Source organism: Odocoileus virginianus, chromosome 32, assembly GCF_023699985.2.
Source record: "Odocoileus virginianus isolate 20LAN1187 ecotype Illinois chromosome 32, Ovbor_1.2, whole genome shotgun sequence".
NCBI lineage: Eukaryota > Metazoa > Chordata > Mammalia > Artiodactyla > Cervidae > Odocoileus > Odocoileus virginianus.
Genome location: NC_069705.1, coordinates 36648954 through 36673951, shown reverse-complemented (window position 1 = coordinate 36673951; position 24998 = coordinate 36648954). Strand labels below are relative to the sequence as shown.

At 43.1% G+C, this 24998-nt stretch overlaps 2 protein-coding genes across 13 annotated transcripts in view; one reads left to right on the top strand and one right to left on the bottom strand.

The window, feature by feature from the left end:
• Window positions 1-24998, top strand: part of MCPH1 (microcephalin 1) — a 220807-nt gene that overhangs the window by 115315 nt on the left and 80494 nt on the right. The gene's annotated exons all lie outside the window — the stretch shown is intronic.
• ANGPT2 (angiopoietin 2) overlaps window positions 1-24998 on the bottom strand; it is a 56465-nt gene that overhangs the window by 20780 nt on the left and 10687 nt on the right. For both annotated transcript variants that reach the window (XM_070460148.1, XM_020880896.2), the window contains exons 2-3: window positions 4105-4260; window positions 891-1012 (exon numbers count right to left, since the gene is read on the bottom strand). In XM_070460148.1, the coding sequence (XP_070316249.1) occupies window positions 891-1012; window positions 4105-4260 (278 nt within the window). The remainder of the gene's footprint in view (window positions 1-890; window positions 1013-4104; window positions 4261-24998) is intronic.

Below are 24998 nucleotides of genomic sequence, written 5' to 3'. Positions count from 1 at the left end.
AACCAATACAACACTGTAAAACAATTTTCTCCCCAATTAAAAGTTTAAAAAAAAAAATGACTTGCTTTTCAAAACTCTCAGTCAATAATGAATTCAATCTGTTACCCAAGGAACAGAATTGTTTCAGTTCTCAATTAAAGGAAACAATGATCATAAGACAGTAAGTGTGCCATCATTTTTGGCTATGAATGAAGAATTACTTCATTGTGTACGTGTGTCGTTACATATTGTAGATGCATGTCCTGATTAGAAACGAGGAAATGCGCACATTCCGAACGTGAACAGAATCACTCTCCTACATCCCCGCCTGAGCAAGCCTATGAAAACAGTTCCCTCTGGTCACTGTAATCTTGGTTTTTGGATCAGTTTTTTTAGAGCTTTTAACATTTTATTTAGATATTAACATAACTATTTAATATTAACTTTTGATTTTACTTTAGCATATGCTTTAAAAATAAACATTGCATCTTGGAATGTGCATTGGTTTACAATAAGGTGTAGTTTTCCTGCTGTAGGCCATCTTGCTTTGAAATAAACTAAGTTCTCAGAGGCAAAGAACTTGTTAATATCAAAATGCCTCAGTAGTAGTTTTCCGTGGATTAATGTAAAATCCTGAGGTAAAATTTGGAGGATTCGTGTAAGAGGATCTTTAAGGGGCCCAGAGGGTTAAAAGAACAAAGTCAAGGACTATTTTAGAAGGTGATGCCATTTTGGTGTTTTTCTCCAAACCCTGTCCCTACGTTCCCGTCAGCTTGTGATCCTTGCACTGTACAGTAAGAAATGCGGCATTTCGAAAGCCATGCTTTTTTATAGTTAATAATCACTTGAAATAGGCTTTCATATCTAGAAAGTGTATGATTCTGGATTATACGTCTCTATATTTTTATTACCTGTTCTTATCTTGCAGTTTGGTTATTTCACTGGTCTGATCCAAAATCTGTTTTTCCAATTTGTTTGTAGAAAGGGAGTGTTCTAGAAGCTGAAGTTCAAGTCTTGTTGTCTGATTTAATACCTAAATGTAACAAAATAAAATTCCTACTTAGTATTTTTTAAATTAGATACAAAGTCATCTAAATTATAGGAAAAAATAAGTAAAATGTTACTTATATACCCAAGTATCTTATTTTGTCATATTTTTCATTTTCGGAAAAGGTTTGTTGTGCTGGAATACTTCAAAGTGTGCTAAATATATATATATATATTTTTTGTCATGTTATTCTGGAAAGGATTTAACAGTTCTGGACAGTGGTGGTTGTGTCAAATAATATAATGTTCGTTTTCTCGTTCTGCCGTGTTTTGCTGTTGCACACAGTGGAATAATCAGGAGCATAAAATGGTCACACTTGATATGTCAGAGACGGCTGATAAAGTGAGAGGAGGCATTTCCTTTGCTGCCCCCACACCTGTGTGTCAGTGGACAGAGTTTAGAACCACTGGCTTCCATTCTGAGAGCACAGCTCGCTCTTAGCCTGGCGTTTCCTTATTTGTGTTCACTTGTTTAGTCTCCCCCACTTGCCTTCTCCATGTCTCTCTTTCCTATTTTAAAAGTCATGTCAGCCCGTCAGGAAACAGGAGCATCAGTGTGAGGCAGGAGCTGGCTCTCACTCTGCGGGCCTTTCTGACACACACCACGTGCTGTATCGCTGTTCCATTGTGTTCCGACAACTTCAAGAATGAATTCTTTCGCCTTTGGCTGCATTTTAGCAGGAAGAGTGCAGTGACTCACGTCCTCTGTGTCACGGTTACTCAGGATGTGACGTCATGTGTTAAGTGTCAGGCAGAATTGTTGGCCGGAATGAGGGTCCTTGAAAGAAGCATTGTTTGCTCGGGGTCTTTGTCATTCATGAACACCTTGGCATGGCCCCGTCACACAGGTTTAGGGACAGCCTGGTCTTCAAAGCTGGATGCCTTCCTGCCATGACCACCCTTCTGTGCATGAGTAAATCCCCGGCCAGCCCCAGGGTGTGATCGGATGCTAACACCCGGAATATAGATGAGGCCTACATCTTCTCTGGGCCCCAACACTGTGCATTGGTTATTGAGAGAAGGGACTGGAAACTCATCTTTAATTTTGCTCCTAAGGGAGCTCAGTGAGTTCAGCAGGGGAGGGGCGACCAGTGGGTCCTGACTGATCCAGGACCAATGCGATGTTTTTCCCATCACTTTTCCGAAGGCCGCCAGCAGCAGGTGACTCTAAATTTCCCAGGTCATATGGTTGTCTGTTGTGTCTTAAGATCTCAGGCCTCCAGCCATCCCTCACAGTCTGGTTTAATAGTCTCACACTGACAGGCTGGAAGAATCTTCTAATCAAAACCTTCCATGTTTGAATTTAACCAGCTTCACACAGTAACTGCCCACCAGATACCTGAGTAAGTTGATACATAATTGGTTCCTCGATGTCTTTGATTAGGCTCAGCCGTCTTATTGTGTTTAGTCGGATATTAGAGGCCGTTTTCTTTCCAGCCATCTTTCTATTTTCCTGTTTTCCACCTAGTTTTGCAATAGATTTTTAAAAAATCACGTGACCCAACAAAATCTCATTAAATGCTAGTGAGTCTAACTTACAGAGGACGGCCAAGGTTTCCGTTATTGCTTTGTGTCTTATACTTCTTTCTTAGTCTTCTCTGAAACATGAGCAGTGTTGTACTTCAGGGTCTTCATGGCTGTGCGTGGCTGTCTCTGGTTGAGCCGAGCGGGCTTCTTGTGTGTGGACGTCTTACTGCTGTGACTCTTCTTGTTGCGGGTGGAGCGCAGGCTGCGGGCCTGTGGAGTCTTACCTCCCCTGACCGGGAATTGAACTCATCCCCCACATTAGCAGGCAGAGTTTTACCCACTGCGCCACCAGGGAAGCCCCAGGACTGTTTTCTGAAGGTCTTGATTGCTCATCAGCTGTATTCTCAGAAGGTGGGCGTGTGACTCAGATATTACTAATCTATTTTAATAGTTGACCATGGGTATGTGTATACATTTACTTTTCGATGTTTGTGTCTTAACTTGTTACATTTAATTTACCTGATTTCTCTTATCCTTTATCCCCTCCTGGCTGATGCGGGGCATGTCTTGGTCCTTTAGCTTAAGTAGCACATGAATCATAAGATTATACAGGAATAATATGTCATGGGAACCATTTTCAGTTAAATCTACTTTTTTTTTTTGAGCATTACTTATAACTTCTGGTAGGAAGATACTCCTCATAAGCCTATAAAGAAGTCAGGATTAGAACCCAGCAGGCCATCTTATCAGTGGTGAATCTTGAACTTGGAGCTTCTCCATAGATTCCCCCAACAGCACTGTTTCCCCACCTGGACTCTTTGTACTGGGTCACATGTGGCGGGCCATCCAGCATGGCTCCAGACGAACTTCACTCTCTTGTTTTGCTGTTATTCTTCTAATATTTTCATAGTTCATATTCTTCTTTCCTACTGTTAATTGATAGCTCATAGAACCTTAAAGCTCACAGGGACCTGGCCAGCTCTCCTGTTCAGACTCACTGCCTCGGAGGCCTGGGGAAAGCTGGAGCCTTGCTCCGCTGCGTCATCAGGTCAGCCGTGGAGCTCAGGTCTTTGGGCTGAAAGTCAAACCCTCTCTGTGCCTCAGCTGCACTCCTTGCTCTTCCTTTGCCGCTTTCTCTGTAAGCTCACACCACGAATTGCATAAACTCATACCACATAAACTGTTTTGGCAGTTCTGTGAGCTTAGGTAGCATCTTAACTCGAGAGTTCGGGTTAACAACCAAGTCTGTAGCACTCTGCCTCAGTGCTCTTCGTGTCTCAAGCACACAGAACGTTCAGGGCTTGGAACCGAAGAGCCGGTCTGGGGCCCAGAGCACACCGGCAGGGCGATGGACACTTACCTTGTGGCGGGTGTGAGTAATGTGAGACTGGTCTGAACGTCCTCAGCAGAATACATGTAATGTATGTCAGCATTAAAAACATGTATTTCCTGATTGTAATTTCTATCTAAACACAAATTCTTCTTATCGAGTTATCCTTCTTTCTGCTTTTCTGGAGCTTTCTCTGCTTCTCCCTCGTGTCATTAGGTAATGATTTTGTGCTAGTTATTTGTCAGTCTGGGCCACTCTGTGTTCCCCGTTTCCCTACTTACTTGGGCTTCAACATCGGTTAACTTCCGGGTCTGCTCTGCAGTTTGATTTAGCAGGTTGGTCCCTATTTCTATCATCACAGCGGTCTGGTTTTGCACCGCATTCTGTTGTATCTCCACCATTTCTTTCTTCATGTTGTCCTGGATGTAATTCTCAAGCTAGAAAAGAGCAAGTGTCAGAAAGACAGTCATTGGTCAAACGATGAGACATTGTATTCCTGATTTGTTCCCCTGCCTTTTAAAACATCTCTTGAAAGACGTGTGCCTTGCTCTGATATGGGGAAATCTTGCTGTTTTATCACTGGCAATAGAAAACAGCATGATGTTATATTCACTCAAAATCCAGCAGGTCAGTAACAGCATGTGTGGGAGGCAGACCGTTTGGGCAGCCCTGGAAGTCCACCCCGTGGCAGCAAGGGGTGAAACCACAGCTCAGAGGCGAGCAGGTGACCTACCATCCGGCGGGAGGGGCCGAGGGTATGTCAGTGTGTTGGGTTCGTGTGACGCAGAAAACGAAAAATTAGTATAAGGAAGCATCGCTGTTTCTAGCATGTTCTAAACTGTGGTTTCTTGAAATACAGGCTTTAGAAGACTCTTGAGCTAGAGCATGAGGAAGGACACCCCTTTGGGTTTTCTGGGTAACTCAGGGCCACACTCCATAAAGACCACTCCCCCCGCCACAACTTCCCTCTTACTGAGTTCATCACACGTTAGGCCTGTTAAGTTTCTCTATGGTTTTTCATGGTTTCGTCATTTTCCCGATCAGGCAGACTTAATCATATGCTAGTCTGTTCGTCTCGCGTGACTGTCAGGATTGGTTCTTCTGCCTTGAGTTGCTGTGAACTGTAGGTGGGCCAGTTCATTTTAACATTCGCTTATGTGCAAGAACATCAGGAAGCTCATTCACTGCCATGGCATAGATGCCTGTGTCTTTGGCAGTTAAAATACACAGTTAAATACAAATGCAGACCAGCCAGGTGTGTGTGAGAAGTCTGTGGGCTCCAGGCAGTGCACAACTGTTCCTCCATTTTCTGTGAACTCTAGATAAGCTGCTCAGCTTTGGGGGAACCACAGAGTCCTCATATATATAACAGGGTTTTGGTTTGGTCAAGAGGAACATTTCAAGGATTAGTTAAGCTATATTTTTAAAGGCATTGTGCCAAAAGGTCTATAGTCTTTCTTAATTTATTCTTGCCTTTTTCCTCACCCCGCCGCTTAAAAATTGTAACTTTTACAATTTAAATACATGATCTAAAATAACTCATGGATAGAAGTTTGTAATTTCTCCTCCCCTCTCTCTCTCCCTCTCTCTCTCTTCTCCTCTCTTTCTGCCTGCCTCTCATTCCCCCCCTTCCTCCACTACCATGGGAATAATGGAATTTTTGAGGTTAAAGTTAAAGCTATGTAAATCATCCAGAAGAGTTGTCTTAGTTACTCTTAACACCCAACAAAGATAATATTTAGAAAGACATATTCTGGGAAGTTTGGAACTATTAGAGATACACTCAAGCTGGAGTTTGGTTTAAGTCCATATGCTGAAGTAGTAATTTACAAACTAGTAGAAATAAGTCTTAATCTTCTCATTGGTTTCTGTAATTAAGAGCTAAATAGAAGCAGTTCTATCTCCCATCATTCTAAATCACATAACTAGAAGGGGAAAATGGATCCTTAATCATCCCCTACCCTGACTCTAGAACTAACAAGTCAAACGTGGTTACAGTCAACAAGAGACACGAGAGGCCTGTCTACAATTCGACATTTGAAAGTCAAGTTGCAATTTAAAATTAGACTCAAGAACTTCAAAAGACATAAAAGACCTAAATTTTTAAAAATAAAATTTCTTAACTTTATGGCCATATCTTTCTGTAAGCTTGAAAACAATAGGATATAAATGCTTTTCAAGTCACTATTTTTCAGCTTTTCTAAGATGACAAAGTCTATGTATGAGGTGTGCACATCTCATGTGTAAAAGTATACATATCAGTGTATGTTAGAGGGGAAACTACAGATCTATATACGTGTGTGTATATAGATATTATATTTGTAGTGTATACATATATCATATATTTTATGTATATAATATATGCAGCTGTATAAAATAAAATTCCATATGATACTGACACAGTTGCTAACTAATTGAAATCTTTGAGAGAAGAGAGAAACAGGAATATTCAGTCTTAGATTTTTTTTTTTTTTGTATTGATTCTCAACAAGTTTTGTGCTTTCACACTTGACTCACTGAAATTAAGATTATCAGAGAAAAGGGCAATATAACAGTTGTACATATATATAATGGAATATTTCCCAGCCATTAAAGAAAAAGAATTTCAGTCAGTTCTAGTGAGGTGAATGAACCCAGGGCCTATTATACATAGTAAAGTAAGGCAGAAAAATAAATACAGTGTATTAATGCATATATATATATATATGTATGGAATCTAGAAAAATGTTTTTGGTGAGCTATTTGCAGGGAAGGAATAGAGACACAGATGTGGAAAATGGACTTGTGGACACAGTGAGGGAGAGAGAGTGGAGAAAGTAGCGTCAGCCTGCGTGCACTGTCAAGGGTAGAATGTAGCTGATGAGCAGTTGTTGTGCTGGACGGGGAGCCCAGTCTGGCGCTCTGTGATGACTGCAGGGACAGAGCGGGGGAGTGGCGGGAGGCCAAGGAGGGAGGAGACGGAGGTATAATTGTGACTGGTGGGCACTGCTGTATGGAGGAAACCAGCACAACATTGTAAACAAAAATTATTTAATAACTAAAGTTAACTAAATAACTAACTAACTAAACTAACTCTAATAACGTCTAGCTGACGCTATTGGTTGCTCCCATGTCTCAGCTACTGTGCTCACCTCTTTCCACGAACCCAGGTACCCAGTCTCACTCACGTGGGCACTTCTGGACTCTGGAGCAGACTGGTAGTTCAACCCAGAGGCCACACCCCACTTCCTGCCTTTTAACAGCCAAAATGGTACATTCCAAAACTGATGTGAGCCTGCCTTTCAATGTCCAAGATTCTCAGGGCCTTAAAAAGGAGAGGGAGACCACCTACCGTGCAGTCAAGGAAGCTGAAGGGGTCATTTTTTACTCACAGAAAAGCCTAGATGTGAAGATTACCAATGATGATTTTTATCTCCTGGGAGCATCATGACAAAAGAATCTTTTTCACTCCAAAGATTAGTAGTAGTTTTTAGAGAGAAAGACTCTGAACATTCATTATACAGTATGAAAATTTCCCATTTAATGAAGCCTTTTCCAAAATCAGCATAAGACCAGATCTAGGAATGAAGCAGTTTGGTTGAGCCTCACCGACACCTGTGTTTTAAAAATTCCCATCTCTTGAGGTTGACGGATTAGTTATTTTCTAGTTTATTGCCCCAGTGCATCTTTCTGTTTAGTATCCCCTCTGTTTAATTGCCTTCGACTGAAACCCAGAAATACCGAAATCGGCCCGGTGAAATTTCACTGTAATATAAGGAAGTCTTAGCATAAGAAAGAACATGGGACAGATGAGGTCTTTCCTGCCATTGGCAGCACGCTGCAGCGTTTCCCGCTCTTGCCGTGTGTGCTCAGTTGCTCTTATCAAAACAGTTTCAAGACACCCGAGCCTCCCGAGGGAGGGACGTGGTTCTTTCTTGCTTCGCATGGGTGGCTTCACGCACTCATAGTTTGCAGGGATGTTTGACTTTGCCCTCATGCCTGAACATGATTAGGCAGCAGTTCTGATTTGTGGGTCCAAGCGCCTCAGAAAGGTTCCCATTACAAGCTAGAAAGGACTGCGTGGACGTTCATCATGTCCTCGTTTTCATCGGTGGTCCAAACACGCCTCCAAGTATGGGTCCTTGGGCTGTTTCTCTTTCCTTCGGATTCCCATGGATTATCCGCACTCAAATTAACATTGTAAGCCTGTTGCTGTTGTGTAGATTTTTTGCTTGATATTATTTTTTATTTGTAAAAGAGTTGCACTCCAAACACCATCTTTTAAAAGTTGGCAACACATCGAAATTCAAGCAGCCAGAGGAAAATATTTTAGCAAAACATAGACATATATGTATTGTTTTAATGTGAAATATGTCCAGAGGTTTTTCATTGCTCCCCCAACGTTTGGAAAGATCAGATTTGACAGGAAAAATAAGCCCATTTTTGAAGCAACTCTGGCAGATTGATTACACACCAAAATGTTTTCCTGGCTGTCTTCCTTCTCACCAACATTATCATCATTTTTTTTTTTTTTTTTTTTTTTTTGCACCAAAAGGAAAGTAATCTTGAAATTGGCTGGGGAAAAGAATGCATAGATAATATACAAAGCCCATCCCTAACTTTGAGATTTTGAGGTTGGTCATCACTTCTGTTTTTAAATTTATTTTACTTTTGGCTGCACTGGGTCTCCATTGCTTTGTGCAAGCTTTCTCTCGTTGCGGCGAGTGGGAACGACTCTCGAGTTTGGTGGTGGCTTCTCTTGTGGTGGAGTGCAGGGCCTCGGTGCGCAGGCCTCGGTGGTTATGGCACATGGGATCAGCAGTTGTGGCACGGGGGCTTAGTAGCTCTGTGGCACGTGGGATCTTCCTGGACTAGGGATCAAACCCATGTCGCCTGCATTGGCAGGTCGATTCTTACCCACTGAGCCACAAGGGACGTCTGATCACTTCTATTTAAACAAAGCTCCATGTCCTGATGTCTTTTTAGTTAATGAACTAAAAAGGTTTTGTCCTTCTGGATGACCTAATCTCCCTAGATAATTAACAAGTAACTTGAGGTTTCCTTGGAAACATTTTGTTCTGTAGTATTTCAATTTAGAAACAAGATATTTTAGCTGTTCTCTTTTTCCTATCCTAAAGGATGCTCTTCCTCTCTTGGTAATCCCTCTGACTTGATCCCTTCTTCCCACCCAAGATGTGCCCTCCTCTGTCTTCTAGATTGTCTTGTAGCCCCTAGTTCTGGCCCCATGATCTGAGAGTCAGCGCTTGCTTCAGGCTCCATCCCCCCGCAGCTCCTGCGCTCCCCTGCACCTGGGCCTGTGAGCTGGTGTGCAGCACACGCCCTTCCTGACCTGTGCGCCTAGTCTCCGCACCTCACTCCCTGCGCACACCTGTCTCGTGGAGGCACCAGACACGGAGGCCACTTCACCCCTCTCACCTCCTTCATCCCTCCGACCCATGTCATCTTTGCAGAAGCCCTTTCCCTTCCTGCAGTCAGCCCCTACACCACTGCACACTCTCTTCAAAGAGCCCCACATCCTTGCATGTTGCGATTTGATGTTGAAGATATTTCATTTCTGCCTTGTTGCTGTTTAAATCTCCTCGCACTACAGGTCTGCATTCTTGTTTGCTTGCGATACAAAAATCCTGTAACCACTCTCCAGCCATACGCCCTAGTGACAACGAGCAGAACATTTACTCCTGTAATTAGTTTGAAAATTTGAATGCAAGATTATTCCATCCAGGGGTATTCTGTTTGGAAGGCTTCTGACCTAATATTCTTGGTTCCCTGTCATGAGGAAACCAAAACATCTTTCAAGGTCTTCAGACAGAGAAGTGGCAAAGCTGGGCTTTCCTCTCCCTCCTTATAAGGCTTGTTTTATTTTGCTTAGTGTATCTGGAGATCTCACTGGCCAGGCAGTTGTGTCCTCAGCAGAGGTTAAAGGGGAGAGGCTGGGGGATATTATGGGTCTCAGGCAAACCTTTGTTGCCTCAAACCTTGCAGGGAGCTGGGGGCAAAGGAATGGTCCCACCCTTCAGAGACAATGTTCAAATGCCCCGTGAGCTGGGAAGTCTTTTCGAGTCCTCTTCATATCAATGCCGCACTCGAATCCATGTCTCCCAGAAGAGCCCACATCAAAGCCACTAGCCTTCCGTCAGCTCCAGAAGTCTCCCTCTGCCCTCCTCGGGCTCCGGCAGACAACACATCAGGGAGGCGGGGCCTGCAGCACAGGCCTCCTGGGTGGTTGGTAACAAACCTGCTTGCAGCCACCAGCAGCCACGCGGACCCACGCCAGGAGGATCGCTCGAGCACTTCCTGTAACTCATCTGTTCTGGCCTATTTTCCACTTTTTTCTCTTTGTCATTTACGAGTGACATTCTGTTAACCCGATCCTGTGTTTTTAGATAACCCCCTTCCTATTTTCACTAGTATAAGGAGACTGAAAGTGTGCCCGGCGCTGCCTGCAAACTGCAAGACGCGGTAAGGAGCAGAGCCACAGGTACCCGTTGCTGTTGAGCTGAGGTTCACAGCTTGTCCCCCTCCTCCTGGGACAGATAACGTTGTAATCATCTGAGTGCTCCAGTGTATCTGGGCTCGTATGTGTTTGCTTTTATTGTGGGTGTCATTTCGTGTTCGTTTTCGTCATTTAGCTGGGTTTCTTTTTTATATATATGTGTATATATATATCTCTCACATATACTATCTCTTTGTCTATTCTGTGTTACCCTTACCGTCAGTCCAAATTCTAAGAAGAAAATGTATTTTTCCCTTCAGAATGTTCCAGTCACTTCCTACCAATAGAAAGGCAGTTTTTCATCAATAGCATCCCTTTTTCAAATATATGCAAGCATAACGAAGCTGGTATAGCAACATAAATTTGTTTGGACATTTCATATGGGAAAAGGGGTCACATTTTACACAAGATGCAGCTGTTAAGAGGACTTTGAAGATTATGTATGTACCCAAATATCTTCAAGAGCCCTGGCTCACAGCACCTTGCAGATACTTGTCGGTCACAGAGCAGATAATATGTAGCAGATCCTGTAAGGTCATGTGTACACTTACAAACAGCAAGAATAGTTACATCATTAACAACTGGAAAATGCTTTTTTATACACATACATACACCTATGCATGTATTTCTTTAATGTCATTTGAGTCTCAAGCAGCCTTGGCTTGAGTTTCCCCAAAGCAGAGCCCACGACAAGCACACCGGCAGGAAGTTTCCTTAGGAAGTGGCCTCAGGGAGCCATCTGGGGATGCAGGCCAGGGAAGCCAGACAGGAAGCTGGTTCACACACGTGGACTCCCTCGAACACCACAGCAGCCCCTGGTGAGAAGCCCCACAGGCCCTTCTGAGGGCCCCCAGGAAATGCATTTCAGACCTTTCCGCCTGGGTTAAGCATTGCAGGGTGCTTAACTCATCCCGCTGCAGGCTGCACTGCAGGGCCCTGAGGATGCGCTGGAGGTTGGGCAGGAAGCTGGATCTGTGGGACTAACACCCACTGACTGCTCCCTGGGAGACTGCCTGGACGAGGGGAGCCCAGAAGATGAGCCGAGGCCTCCAGAGTGGTCCCTGGTAGCGGGGGCGCCCCCAGGCCTCACTCACAGAGCAGAAACCCCAGGAGGAGTACTCACATGCCTCCCCGAGGCCTGTGGACCCAACTCTTCTGTGACACAGGTGAGGGGCTCGAGGCCCAGGTCGTATGGGATCGTAGGGTTGCAGCCCTGACTTCTGCGGTTTGGTGGTGTTGCTGAAGAAACAGCTGTCGTGAAAGCAGCCCTTCTGAAAAGGTCAGTGTTGCTAACAGATTAGAGAAAGGCTGGGGCTGGAGACCAAATCGAGGCCGCGATCAGCATGTGCCGAAGATCAAGCAGGAGCTCAGACTGGAGCAGTCAGGGAACTTCTCTCTGACCTCAGCAAGTGCTCAACCACCCCCAAGACAGCCTGCTGACTCCTGCCAGCTTTGGTCTGGTTTCTGGTTCCTGGGCTCTTTTGTTCTCAGCCTGGGAGATACAAGTGATGCTTCCTGCAGAGATGCAAAGAGAACATAGAACTATTCTCTCCTTTGTAAAAGGAATTGTTGGTTATTACAGTGGGAAATTCATTGAAATTCAGCTCTGGGAAAGAGATTTGATGATACCACTCTAATGGCAGAAAGTGAAGAGGAACTAAAGAGCCTCTTGATGAGGATGAAAAAGAAGAGTGAAAAAACTCATTGGCTTAAAACTCAGCATTCACAAAACTAAGATCATAGCATCTGGTCCCATCACTTCATGGCAAATAGAAGGGGAGAAAGTGGAAACAGTGACAGATTTTATTTTCTTGGGCTCCAAAATCACTGCAGACAGTGACTGCAGCCATGAAGTTGACGCTTACTCCTTGAAAGAGCTATGAAAAACAGCTGGACAGTGTATTAAAAAGCAGAGACATCACTTTGCTGACAGAGGCCCATCTAGTGAAAGCTATGGTTTTTCCAGTAGTCATGTACAGATGTGAGAGTTGGACCATGAAGAAAGCCGAGTGCTGAAGAATTGATGTTTGAACTGTGTTGCTGGAGAAGACTCCTGGGAATCCCTTGGGCTGCAGGGAGATCAAGTCAGTTGATCCTAAAGGAAATTAACCCTAAATACTCATTGGACAGACTGATGCTGAAGCTCCAATAATGTTGGTCACCAATGGGAAGAGCTGAGTCATTGGAAAAGACCCTGATGCTAGGAGATGCTAGGAAAGATTGAAGGCAGGAGGAGAAGGGGATGACAGAGGATGAGATGGTTGGATGACCTCATTAACTCAATGGACATGATTTTGAGCAAACTCTGGGAAATAGTGAAAGAGTACATAGGGTCCCAGAGAGTTAGAGACGACTGACTGACCGAGCACACACATACTAGGGATTTGTTTTTCAGTGATTCTAAAACACTTGCCTTTGAAAATTATGATGCCACCAAGAAAAAAGTGAAGTGAGTCAGTACTTCAGTGTCTTTCTATGGCAGGCAGAACCTTTGAAATGTTATCTATCTATCTATCTATCTATATATTCATGAACATGTATATTAATATAAACACATCCTCACGTGTGGGGATAAATGTAGATATATCCATCCATTGTCACCTCTCTGTGGGGTGATAGACCTTTAAACACCATGTGGGGAGGAAGACTTTGGAAATCAATGACGCTGAACTCCCTAGAATATGAGTGAGGATTCTAGGACTTGCATCCCAATGCTAACTGGTATTGGAGTGAAAAAACCTGGAGACCCAATGCCCAGTCCGGGACTCTTACCACTCCACTGGTGTACCTGTCCACCCCTGAAAACTTTGTTACTAACCATTTAGCAATATTACTTTTCACTTCTGGGAGGAAGTATTCAGATCACAAATGTTATTTGTGTCTTATCTGTTTCCTTTCTGCTCTTTCTGTATCATGTGGGTTTGCAAAACTCCTGGGTAGCTTTCTAGAGAAATCATCTTTGCAGCAGGCTTTTTTTTTTTTTAACACGAAATAAATGTGCACCGCCACAATTACCATGTTAGACGGCTGTGAAAGAGGCAAGACTAGAGGCATTTAAATGATTTTTGTCTAGAAGATACCTTCAAGACAAGCTAGCTCTTTATAAGGAAGGCAGGAAGCTTGTGTTGTTTCTTTAAAAGAAGGGGGTGGTGGGAATGCAGATGGGAATGCTTGAGAATCTCCAAACCGGGCACTCACGCCCCGCTGAGAGCCACACAGCGGAACAGACCCGGGCCAAGCCTTTCTGCTGCCTTATCTCCTCTGCTAGTGAACCAAAAGGTGGAGGGAATTCCAACAGAGAGAATTCCAGGACAGTTTTGGAAGGTGCCCAAAATACACTGGATTAATTTGCATGAAAGCTTAGTGATCAAGGATTCCCTTCCTTGTATATGAGATGTACTACTGAGCCACCATCAGCAGGAATGTGTTCTTGACGGTGTTTTCTCGGTATGCCCGATAGCTCTCTTCTGAACCTTTCGTATTCTCTTGCCCAAACACCATTCTACCTACTTTACGGTGAATTTGAATAAGTAGATTCAACATACATTTATTTGCATAATGTCTCCACTGACTGACGCCTCTCTGAGCCAAGTGTGTGTGAAGGTGCCCCGTCTGTGGCGGGGAGGAGCTGATGGCCGTCATTCAGCATCACGCTTTGCTCACAGTTGCTGCAGTAACGATGCTGGGAAATATTTAAACAAGTGTGTTCCCTTCATTTTGCTCTTAATGTTCATAAAGTTATATCTGCAGCTTCTTGAATTTTATGATTTTATAGCAGCCAAAGCTCATGCTTTTCTGGATCAAGGAGGAAAAGTTTACCTCTTCTATTAGATTATCTCTAATTTGACCTCTGGTTAAGTCCTCTCAAGGGTTCAAAGCTATAAAAGTTTTCATATTTTTATATTTATTTACATAATTCAGTGGCCTGTGTGCACATACTTTAGGAAATTACGTACTTAACTTGCCTGTGCTTTGCAGAAGCAAAGCAACCTGCAAGTGAGCAATTCTTGTTTTAAACTCACATTAGAAGTAGAAATTATTTGTTTAATTAGGCTTTGTTTTTCAGATTAATCTCTAAAGCTGTAATGCATACTTTAAGCATTTTAACAACTTATTTTAAACCTGATCAACATTAAAAAATGTTTTTTGCCTAATCAAAAGCAATGCAACAAAAGCAGAACAATATTCAGTGCCCAGGCTAGGTGGCAAATAGAATAGTATGTTGTTGTTTTATATTTACTAATTATAACTCATCTCTTGCTCTGAAATTTGATAAGAAATGTATCAAGTATCTGCCAAAGTATTTACTGTTAACCACTGAAATGTCTGCTAATGCTGCTGGCACTGCGGTTCACTCCGGGAGGCCACAGGGAGGCTGGACACGCGTCCCACTTCTGGCTGTGGCTCCCAGACCTTCAGGGCTGTGGACAACGGAGCCTTCCCCAAGGGGAGAAGCTCCACCAGGAACTGCGGATTGTGACTATGACCTTGGACAAATCAGTGAGCTTCTAATTATGTCTTCCACGGCCTCCAGACCCAAAATAAGAGAGTGTCTTGCTACAAAATACATGTTGTATCAAACATCTCTCTAAAAAATACCAGTTCTAGGAATGATGTTGTTTCTGACTCATTTTTAGAGGGGAGTTTGTTTCAGTTTTTTGTTTCAGGGCATGTCATTCATTCACTACTTTCCCTCCAATGCGTAAGAATAGAGATGCAAAATTTGGCCATAAAGTGAGAATGTTACTGCTTCAAATGAAGTTTAATTGCACATTATTATACTTCTACATGATTAAGTACTTACCATTCTAAAGAAATTGTGCAATAAAATTTCACTCTAAGAAGGAATCCATTTAAATAAAGACACCCTTAAGGTGTCATAAACTGACTTGCTATATAACATCTCAAATCATGAGAATTTGAAATATTTTGTGACCAAGTGGCTTAGATGGTAAAGAGTCTACCTGCAGCGCAGGAGACCCGGGTTCGATCCCTGGGTCAGGACGATCCCCTGGAGAAGGAAATAGCAACCCATTCTAGTATTCTTGCCTGGAAAATCCCATGAATGGAGGAGCCTGGCAGGCTACAGTCCATGGGGTCGCAAAGAGTTGGACACGACTGAGCAACTTCACTTTCTTTCTTCCTTTCTTTCATAAGATACCAAATTGAAACTGCTAAATGACATTCCTTGATGAGCACTTTTTGCTGCTTCTTGTCCGCAACAGAATTATTATTTTGACTTATAAATACGGTTCCTTGGGACTGGTTTGATGTGTTAGTCCACTACAACTCAGTGTTTTTTAAATAACTTAGCAGATTGCTGGTAAAGTTAAATGCTGTCACAGGCAGTCTGTGGAGCAAAAGAAGCCCACACAGAAGAGTACTTACTATATGATCTGATTTATATCAAATTTAAAAACAGACCAAACTACTGATGATGACAAAAGTCAAAATAATGACTTCTGGTTAGCATGTGTTTAGGAGAGCACAGGAGGAGTTATCAGTGAGGAGGAGCATGAGGGAACGTGCTGGGTGCGGGAAATGCTTTATACCCTGATCCCTGTGCCAGTTACACAAGTAAAGTCATATTTTAAGGGTTCGTGAAGCTGTGAATTTAAGGTTAGTACACTTTATATACTTCCTGTGTTTTAGTCCTCAATGAAAATATTTTTAAAGGAAAGATATTAAAAACAAAATATTTAATAAATTTTGCCATGACATTATGGCCCTTGTTACTATGAGTGATTTTATTTACCTCTGCCTGCAGCTTTCATCCGGTTATACCACTTAACAAAATGAACTTTGGAAAAGTGGTTTAAAAGTGACTGTCTGCAGAGAGCTGTAGATAGAGGGTTAAAAGCATTCAGTTAGGTAAATTAGTAATTTAACATTCTGAAACTTGATTCTTTCCGGATCAAGCATAAAAGGCATTTGCTCTTGGAAGACCAAGAAAGAATTCATGCAGTTCCCATTAGTCTAAAAATATATAATAAATAAATAAATGTCTGAGTCATGGGTTGCATTTTGATGGAGTTCAGTGCATCAAGTGTAGCAAGAAAATGATTTATCCTTTCACTAGCTGTGCTAGCCATTGACGACAATACAAAATTGCTTTGAGAAAAGTAAAATAAATGAACTCATCTATTGAATTTAATCATATTTTGAGGTATTCCAATTCCAGTGGCTCTTGCTTTTGAGCAGCATTATAAATAAAGTAACTTAGTTCTTGTTGGATTCAGGTTGGGAAGAAGTTATATGTGAGACTGTCGAAGCCATTTGTGGGTCATCCTTATAGATCAGGTTTGGGGACTCAGACGTACCTGGGTGTGAATCCTAGCTCAGCTGCATGCTGGCCATCAGGTCAATTTGTTTAACCTCAGATTTCTCACTGGTAATAAGTGCCTTTTGTGCTATGTTAGTCTGAAAATTAAATGGGACAAATGAATCAGGGTTCCCAAACTGTGTGCCAATCCACCCTGGGTCCCTGCAACAAACTCCTAAGAACTCTGGAGATAGTTTACATGTTCCAGGGCAATCTCACAATATTTAACATCTGTCAGTTACTAGAAGAAATAGTAGCTCAAAGGAGCTCGGTTTCAACACTATTAGATTGTACCATTCAGCAAAGCTGGGATTTTGGTGGTTGCTGTTGTTAAAAAGCAAGTACTGTACAAAAATCAGTATGGAACTTGAAATGGGGGTGATGGTGTCCAGTCTGATTCCACAGTTTGAGAAGATGGGCAGTGCTAACCAGCAAACATATTCCATAAATAATTGGGGTTACTTAAATTTTAGAACACCTTATATAGGACCTTGCATTTGATAGGGGGTAAGCTCAATCCACCCTTTTCCTTCCCTTCCCAATCCAGATATTACCTTTAATTGCTACCTCTATGATTTGATTATGTTTACTGGAAAACCAGTAAATGAAAAAGAGCCAGTATATCCTGTAAGATCTTCACTAAAAAGTATAGTTAAATATCTTCTCAACTTTAAAAACCGTTAAGAAAAACAGCAACACTTCTTGCAAGGCCATGTTGAGCACAGTCTCTTTTCAGGCGAACAATTTTTATAAGCTTAGTGCACTTGAGGAGAAACGTTCCTAGCGCAGCATGCATGTGTTCTGTGGGGCAGCACAGTTGCCTTAGGCTGATGTGTTTTTGGTGGTGCAGTGGAAGTACAGACTGTGTGCCAGTTTCACAAAAGTAATGTGGTTCATTTCTGCATGTAATTTATAGTTTGCATGCTTGCCATCCTCACTTGTTCAAAGTTGAACGAGTTTTATAGCATACAGAGAAGCCAAATTTACTTGAACACCAAAGCAATTTGGGAAATAAATTTTCAGTGTGATTCTTCAAATGCTTGTGGTAAAAGTACAAGGGATTTGAATCGTTTTCCCATAATTAGTTTCAGTTCTGTAGGTCTGCCCCTCTCCCTAACCCTATGACTTTGCATGTGTGTCTGTTCCAGTGGAAGCTAGTGGAAAATTCCTATCCCCTTTCGTTCTACTGCCACGAGTTATAAAAAGCATGTCATTCAGAATTGACTTTTTCTTCTGCGTGCTTGAATTTTTACTCACAACTTGAAAGAAAAAAAATAATAATTTCAAGAGATATTTCTCTATCAATGAGATAAGGGTCCACAGCATCACTTTAGGCCACCGTAGAATGCTGACTCACTCTGCTTCACCGTCGGATATTTATATGAGCCAGTGCTTTGGGAGGAATAGTATATGACAACGTGCCTTGTCTTTTTCGGAGCCTCATGACAGTCATTCACACAAGTCACTTAAGATCCTCTTCTCATTGACTAATCAGTGGGAACAACAAGCAAGTGGGGACAGGGAGTGAGGAGGTAAAAAAGTGTGAATGAGGGGTGAGGGCTTACACAAGTGGTGAGGGCTCAGACAGGAAGTGGGAATGAGGGCTGAGGGCTCAGACAGGAAGTAGGGATGAGGAGTGAGGGGCAAGTGGGAAGTGGGAATGAGGGGGTGAGAATTCACACAGGAATTGAGAATGAGGGGTGAGAATTCACACAGGAAGTGAGGCTGAGGGGTGAGGGCTCACACAGGAAGTGGGGATAAGGGGTGAGGATTCACACAGGAAATGAGGCTGAGGGGTGAGGGCTCACACAGGAAGTGGGGATAAGGGGTGAGGATTCACACAGGAAATGAGGCTGAGGGGTGAGGGCTCACACAGGAAGTGGGGGTGAGGGGTGAGGATTCACACAGGAAATGAAGCTGAGGGGTGAGGGTACACACAGGAAGTGGAATGAGGGGTGAGGGTGCACACAGGAAGCAGAGATGAGGAGTGAGGGGCAAATGGGAAATGAGAGTAAGGGGTGGGGGGGAACTGGGAAGTAGGAATGAGGTGGGGAGTATAAGAAGTGGGATGAGGGACAAGGGCTCACACAGGAAGTGGAGATGAGTGCAGAAGTTTTCCTATTGTTAGAGTTCATTTGTTTGTTTCAATCAAATTATGAGTCATCTTATCCCCATTTTTTAACCAAAAATCCCTGTGGTCACTGCTGTGATTTGGTCTTGACTCCCACCAGCCAGTTTAATTTTATCAGTGGTGGTGAATGCTTGAAGGCTTCCCTCAGTTGTAGAAATCTGGTTTCAAATTAACATGGTCCACATGCCAGCTTAAACTTTGTGGCTTAGCGTCTTTGCTGAGTCCCCTCAGCAAAAGGACCTACACTGGAGTTTTGGCTGCTCTTTGGGAATCAAATTATGAGTTGGCTCTGCTGGAATCTTGGCCTTCTCCTGGAGAGACTGTAGGAGCACTTTGGCTTACAGAGACCAAAGTTAGAACTTAAGTGAAGGTTTTTTTTGAAGTTGCCTATCCTGCATCCCAACACTTTCAGGTAGTATGTGCAGACCTCTTGTAATTTTTCCTGAACCTCTAAACCATTGGTCTTCTGGATTGTGATGGGCTTTGTGGGGAAAGTCCATGCTAGCCTTGGAGACATCCTGGAAATGAGTGGTAAACTCAGCACTAGGGCATGAACCCTCATCTCAATCCTTCTCCCCCATGGCCACTTGCTCTTCTCTGGCCAACCTCAGGGAAGCAGCTCTGGGTTTTTGATGACCCCATTGCTGTGGTCTCCGTGGTCCCCATAACTGCTCAAAAAGCAAAATCAATCCACCCATACTCAGAGAGGAGCTGATAGGCACCATGGTGCAGAAAGTATAACTAATGGGTTTTCACAATGATGACTGTATCATATATTTGAAGCATAATACCATCTAGAAAGGGCTTCCCAGGTGGTGCTAGTGTAAAGAATCCCCCTGCCAGTGCAGGTAGATGTAAGAGATGTGGGTTCAATCTCTGGATCAGGAAGATCCCGTGGAGGAGAGCACGGCAACCCACTCCAGTATTCTTGACTAAAGAATCCCATGGACAGAGGAACCTGATGGCCTGCAATTCATAGGTTCGCACAGAGTCAGACACAACTGAGGCGACTTAGCACGGATGTACCACCTAGAGATTTGGAAAGGAAAAATCCTGGTGCTCCCAGAAGCAAGCACCAACCTGGAAAGTGTTTTGTTTAGAACTGTCCCTCTCTGATGCTGAAAAAGGTGTTGTCAGGGGAGAGGCGAAGGTAAGGCCAGAAGAGTTGATGAGTCATATCAGTCAGACCTGTGTTTTATACCCAGGTTTTCTCTTCCATTGAATGTTTACACAGCTCCTTCTTTCCTAGTTGTCTACTGTAGTTATTATCTCCATGTTAGCCTCCCATTGAAACCTCTGTTTAATATATATTATGTTTGACCAGTCCTTAAAGTATTCCTCAGAAGTCCGTCCTGGGCACCTCAGGAACAACACCAAGACCACTCTGCAATGTATTTTCTGTAGAGTAGGTTCTATTAGATGGTAGATTAGTCCTGAAAATCATTCAAGGAAGCTTTAAGTCAGTCCAACTGTATAGATTCCAAAGATACAAGAAAGACAATACAGTACCCAGTTCGAGGGTCTGTCCAGTTAAGTGTTGACATCCATAAGGAAGACAAGTGTCCGTCTACAGTAGTACATTAGGCACATTACTGGTGTCAGGCTCATATAGTGGAATACTGCACAGTGATGGAATAGGGCAAATCACACGAATGAATCACAGAAATTGAAAAAAAGAGACCAACAAAGAATATATACTGTATTCCAACTAGGTGAAGTACAAAAGTTAGCAAAAGTAAAATTAACCTATAGTGGCAAAAGGCAGAATGGAGACCAGCCTGGAGATGGGGGCTGGGGGGATGCCAGTGGGGGGGGCTGGGGGGATGCCCAGTGCGAGGGGCAGGAGGGCGCCACCTGGTGGTCATCACACAGCTTTGTATTGTTGTTCAGTCACTATGTCGTGCCCGACTGTTTGTAACGCCCCATGACTGCAGCCAGGCTTCCTTGTCCTTCACCATCTCCTGGAGTTTGCTCAAACTCATGTCCATTGAGTTGATGATGCCATCCAACCATCTCATCCTCTCCCGCTCCTATCTCCTTTTATTGTTGTTGTTAAGTTGCTCAGTTGTGTCTGACTCTCTGTGACCCCATGGACTGCAACATTACCAGGCTTCCTTGTCCTTCACTATCTCTTGAAGTTTGCTCAATCTCATGTCCATTGAGTGGATGATCTCATCCTCTGTCGTCCCCTTCTCTTCCTGCCCTCAGTCTTTCCCACCACCAGGGTCTTTTCCAGTGAGTCAGTTCTTCACATCAGGTGGCCAAAGTATTGGAGCTTCAGCTTCAACGTCAGTCCTTCCAATGAATATTCAGGATTGACTTCTTTTACGATGGACTGGTTGGATCTCCTTGCAGCTCAAGAGACTCTCAAGAGTCTTCTCCAACACCACAGTCAAAAGCATCAATTCTTTGGTGCTCAGCTTTCTTTACGGTCCAACTCTCACATCCATACATGACCACTGGAAAAACTACTGCCTACTGTGTTCTCACACAGCTATGTATATATGTTACCATCAAGTTACACGCTTGCTTCAGACTTGTTCATTCTATTCGAAGTCACACCTAAAAACATAAGTGCTGGACTCCATAAAACTGAGACAGCTCAAGAGTCAGAGGCGAGTCTAAGCAAGCGTCTGAATAAATGAAAAGCAAGGGCTTCCCTGATCCAGTCTTGCATTTGGGGGAGCAGAGGTGTATGTGTGAATGGACTGAGTTCCTGCTCTTCACAGCTTCTTACTTTGCCCGCCCCTTACTCCTCCAGGGCTGTTTTGGGAAGGGTCACATTTCAGTTTTACACCTTCACTTGTTTATTCATGAGTCCCTCCCTGTGTCTGCAAACAGAGCCAAGTGTGTGCCACTGTCTGCAGATGCAGCAGCTGCCATCTTGGTATTAGACACGTGTGTGTGTTGTGACACCAACGGCCGCCAGCTGCTGTTTACACTCAGACAGCGTCGCCGACATATGGAAGCTTCAATTACCCAGGTTTGACTCTCCTGCTGATCCGCCTAGGTTCCAGTCCTGAGTGAGAAAGGGAAGCTGCGAGGAGGTGGGACAGGGCTCAGATACAGAGCAGACCTTGTTGTAGATCCCTGCTCGGCATCCTTATATCTCTGCACGCTAACACTTCTCAGCCTTCCCCAGGATGGTTGTCTTCTCACTGGATCCCACGCTTGTTCTTACTCCTGGTGCTGGACGTGCTTGGGGCATGATCGTTGTGTATAGCATCAGAGCAGCAGGTGTCGGGATCACCGTGAAGTCAGGTAGCTCTCCTGGTCCACTCGAAAAAGGGAAGAACAGAACATCTCCCTGCAATAGGCTATCCCGAGAGCAAACGCGCAGTTGTCACAGGTCGTGTGCACCTGGCGAATGCCAGGTGCCATCCTGCCAGCCTGCAGCAGCCTGCCTCAGTCACCTTCCTTTAACAACCACACAGTAATGACGTGGGGGAGCCTCTCTGGGTCTGCCTCTCGTGACTGCTGTCATATGAACAATGTCCTTTCTGCAAGAACTCTGTAGACTTTTTAAACAAGCCAGCCAAGTATGCTGGCGTCAAAGTGAGGTTGAAAGCCAGCTTGTTGGGGAAGAGGTGAGGAAGTGGGCGGATCTGTGTTATCCCTTCAGAATTTTGAATAGCTTAAAACTGAAATGGATCGAAAAAAGGTCCACATTAAGTAGAGTTGTATATTCACAAGATATTTTTATCCTTTTTCCCTCCTGGTCCAAGGACCATTTCTTTTAATGGTAGTGGTATTTCAGGTGAAGAAGGGAAAGGAAAGTACTATGCTATTCAAGGACAGCTGTAAAACCTAGGTGGCATAGGGCAGGCTAGTCAGGCAGCAATGAATAAATGATACATATTAAATAAACATTACCTAATTAGAGGGAAAGTACATATAGGTTTATCATGCTTGTCATAAGCCAAGATAGAGCCATACTTGAAAATACGGCCAATTAATTACATCACAAAATGAACACTTGTTTTTTGAGGGGATGGGGTTCTGATTAACTTTGATTCTTTAATTTGTTATATGGTTATCCCAACCATCACTGCTTTAAGAGCATTTCACTATTGCAATTTAGTTACAGCTAGTTCAGGTTAGGAATTCCTGTTACTGATACATTATTGAATTAAGACTGGATAAGTTTATTTTAGGAAATTTAAAAACCTATTCCTTAGTAGCTAAAAATAATAAGGAATTTCATACACAAAAAAACAAATGTTAAACATAGATAATTGGCCTGTGGTCGGAATTTGATTGTTTTGTGTTACTCAGCAAAATATCTTCTCTCCAGCAGCATTTTTGTACCAGCATTTCCCATTAAGAAGATCAGTTGGCTTAGAGAAATTTTAAGCTACATCTGTATATAATAATTTTTCAAGATTCCATAGACTAGATAGTAGTTAATAAAACTCGAAGGAATTCTTGAATTATCTTCAGGCTAATATTTATAATTATCTAGCGAATAATCAAGAGTTGATAAATATCTTGTTGATTCCACAAATCTAATGGCAGAGAAAATGCTTGCAGGAACCCAAAGGAAACAATACATCTTTGGAATTTTGAGTCTTTTCTACCAAGATGTGTGGGTTCACTAGTTAACCCCAGAATGCCTGCTTCTTAATACTCATTTAGTTCCTTCCACCCTCTTCTATAAAAATGTAACATGCAGAATAGTAACACAGTTCTTAGCTTACCGAAAGCCGAAGTGATAAAAAATTAAGTTTAACAATGAGACCTGACTTTGCATGGGCTTGTGGCTCACCTGTGAGCACGGTAGGACAGAAGGAGGTGGTCTAGGAGAAGACGCCCAGCACGGTTTTGGAGCCCAGCATTTCTACAGAGAGGCTGTCAGCCCCCTGATAGAATCAGGACCTTTTACCAGCGCACTTAGAACTGTCGCTGTCCATGTTGACAGAAAGTTCATTGTCTTACAGAGTAAAGATGTGCCTTAAGGTATAAAGTCAGATCATTTAACCTGATGAGACTGAGTGAACTGTACTCTTTAATATGAGAGGTAGTAGAGATCTTGATAAGTGTCTTTCTGGTATCATTATTAAAATTAATTATAATGATAGTCCCTGAAGTACTATGACAGCTTACACTTTCCAGCATACTTTGGCATTCGTCATCTTATTTGAAACACATAGTAATCCCCTGAGGTCCCTCCTGTAGGTAAGGAACGCTTATGTTTCTGAAGGCACACTGTGGGTGTTCAGCTAGTTAAGTTAGTTGAATAGTCAAGATAAGAGAGTCACTGAACAAGTGTACAGTTAATCATGCTAGAAAAAGAAGTCATTAACTAAATGAAAGAAGGCAGTTTGAAAAGGCTACATACTGTGTGATTCCAACTTGTCACATTCTGGAAAAGACAAAAGTATGGAGTCAGTAAAAAGATTCATGGTTGCCAGGGGTTGGAGGGAATGGAGATGAGTAGGCAGAGCATGGAGGATTTTCAGTGCAGAGGAAGTACTCTGTAATAGTGGGTACAGTGTCATTATACATATGGCCGGCATCACCAAGAGTGAGCCCTAATATAAACTATGGACTCCGGGTGCTGAGGAGGTGTCCACGGTTCACTGACTATTACAAATGTGCTCTTGAGTGGCGGTCACTGATAAGTGGGGAGACTGTGCATGTGAGCAGGATAACAGTAGGGAGCTTATGGGGAATCTCTGTACCTTCTGCTCAGTTTTGCTGCAAACCAAAAACTGCTCTAAAAAAAATTAGGTCTTTTTTTTTTTTAAGATCACTTACTACAAATAAGAAGGAACAAATGAAATGAAAAACTTGTACTCTGTAGCTTCAGGTTGCACCCATTAACCTAACCAGCTGTCCTGGGTTGTATATTGTTTTGGCCAGCCCAATAGTTATCTGCATGTTTAATACAGACACTAAAATGCAGGAAAATAACAAGCACACCCAAAGGCATGCTTGTTAACAGTGATGGCATGGACCTCATGTTGTAAACACGGTTTCTTTTAGATTTGTTTTTCTTTGAGTCTGACCAGATGTTTCTAGGAAATCTTTTCTTTTGGTGTGGAATGCCTTTATCCCAAATTCTAGAGAATGGGAACACATCCCTTTGCTCTGCGTGCACACTCAGTTGCTTTAGTCGTGTCCGGTTCTTTGAGACCGTCTGGCTGCAGCCCACCAGGCTCCTCTGTCCATGGGGTTTTCCAGGCAAGAATACTGCAGTGGGCTGCCATGCCCTCCTCCAAGGAATCTT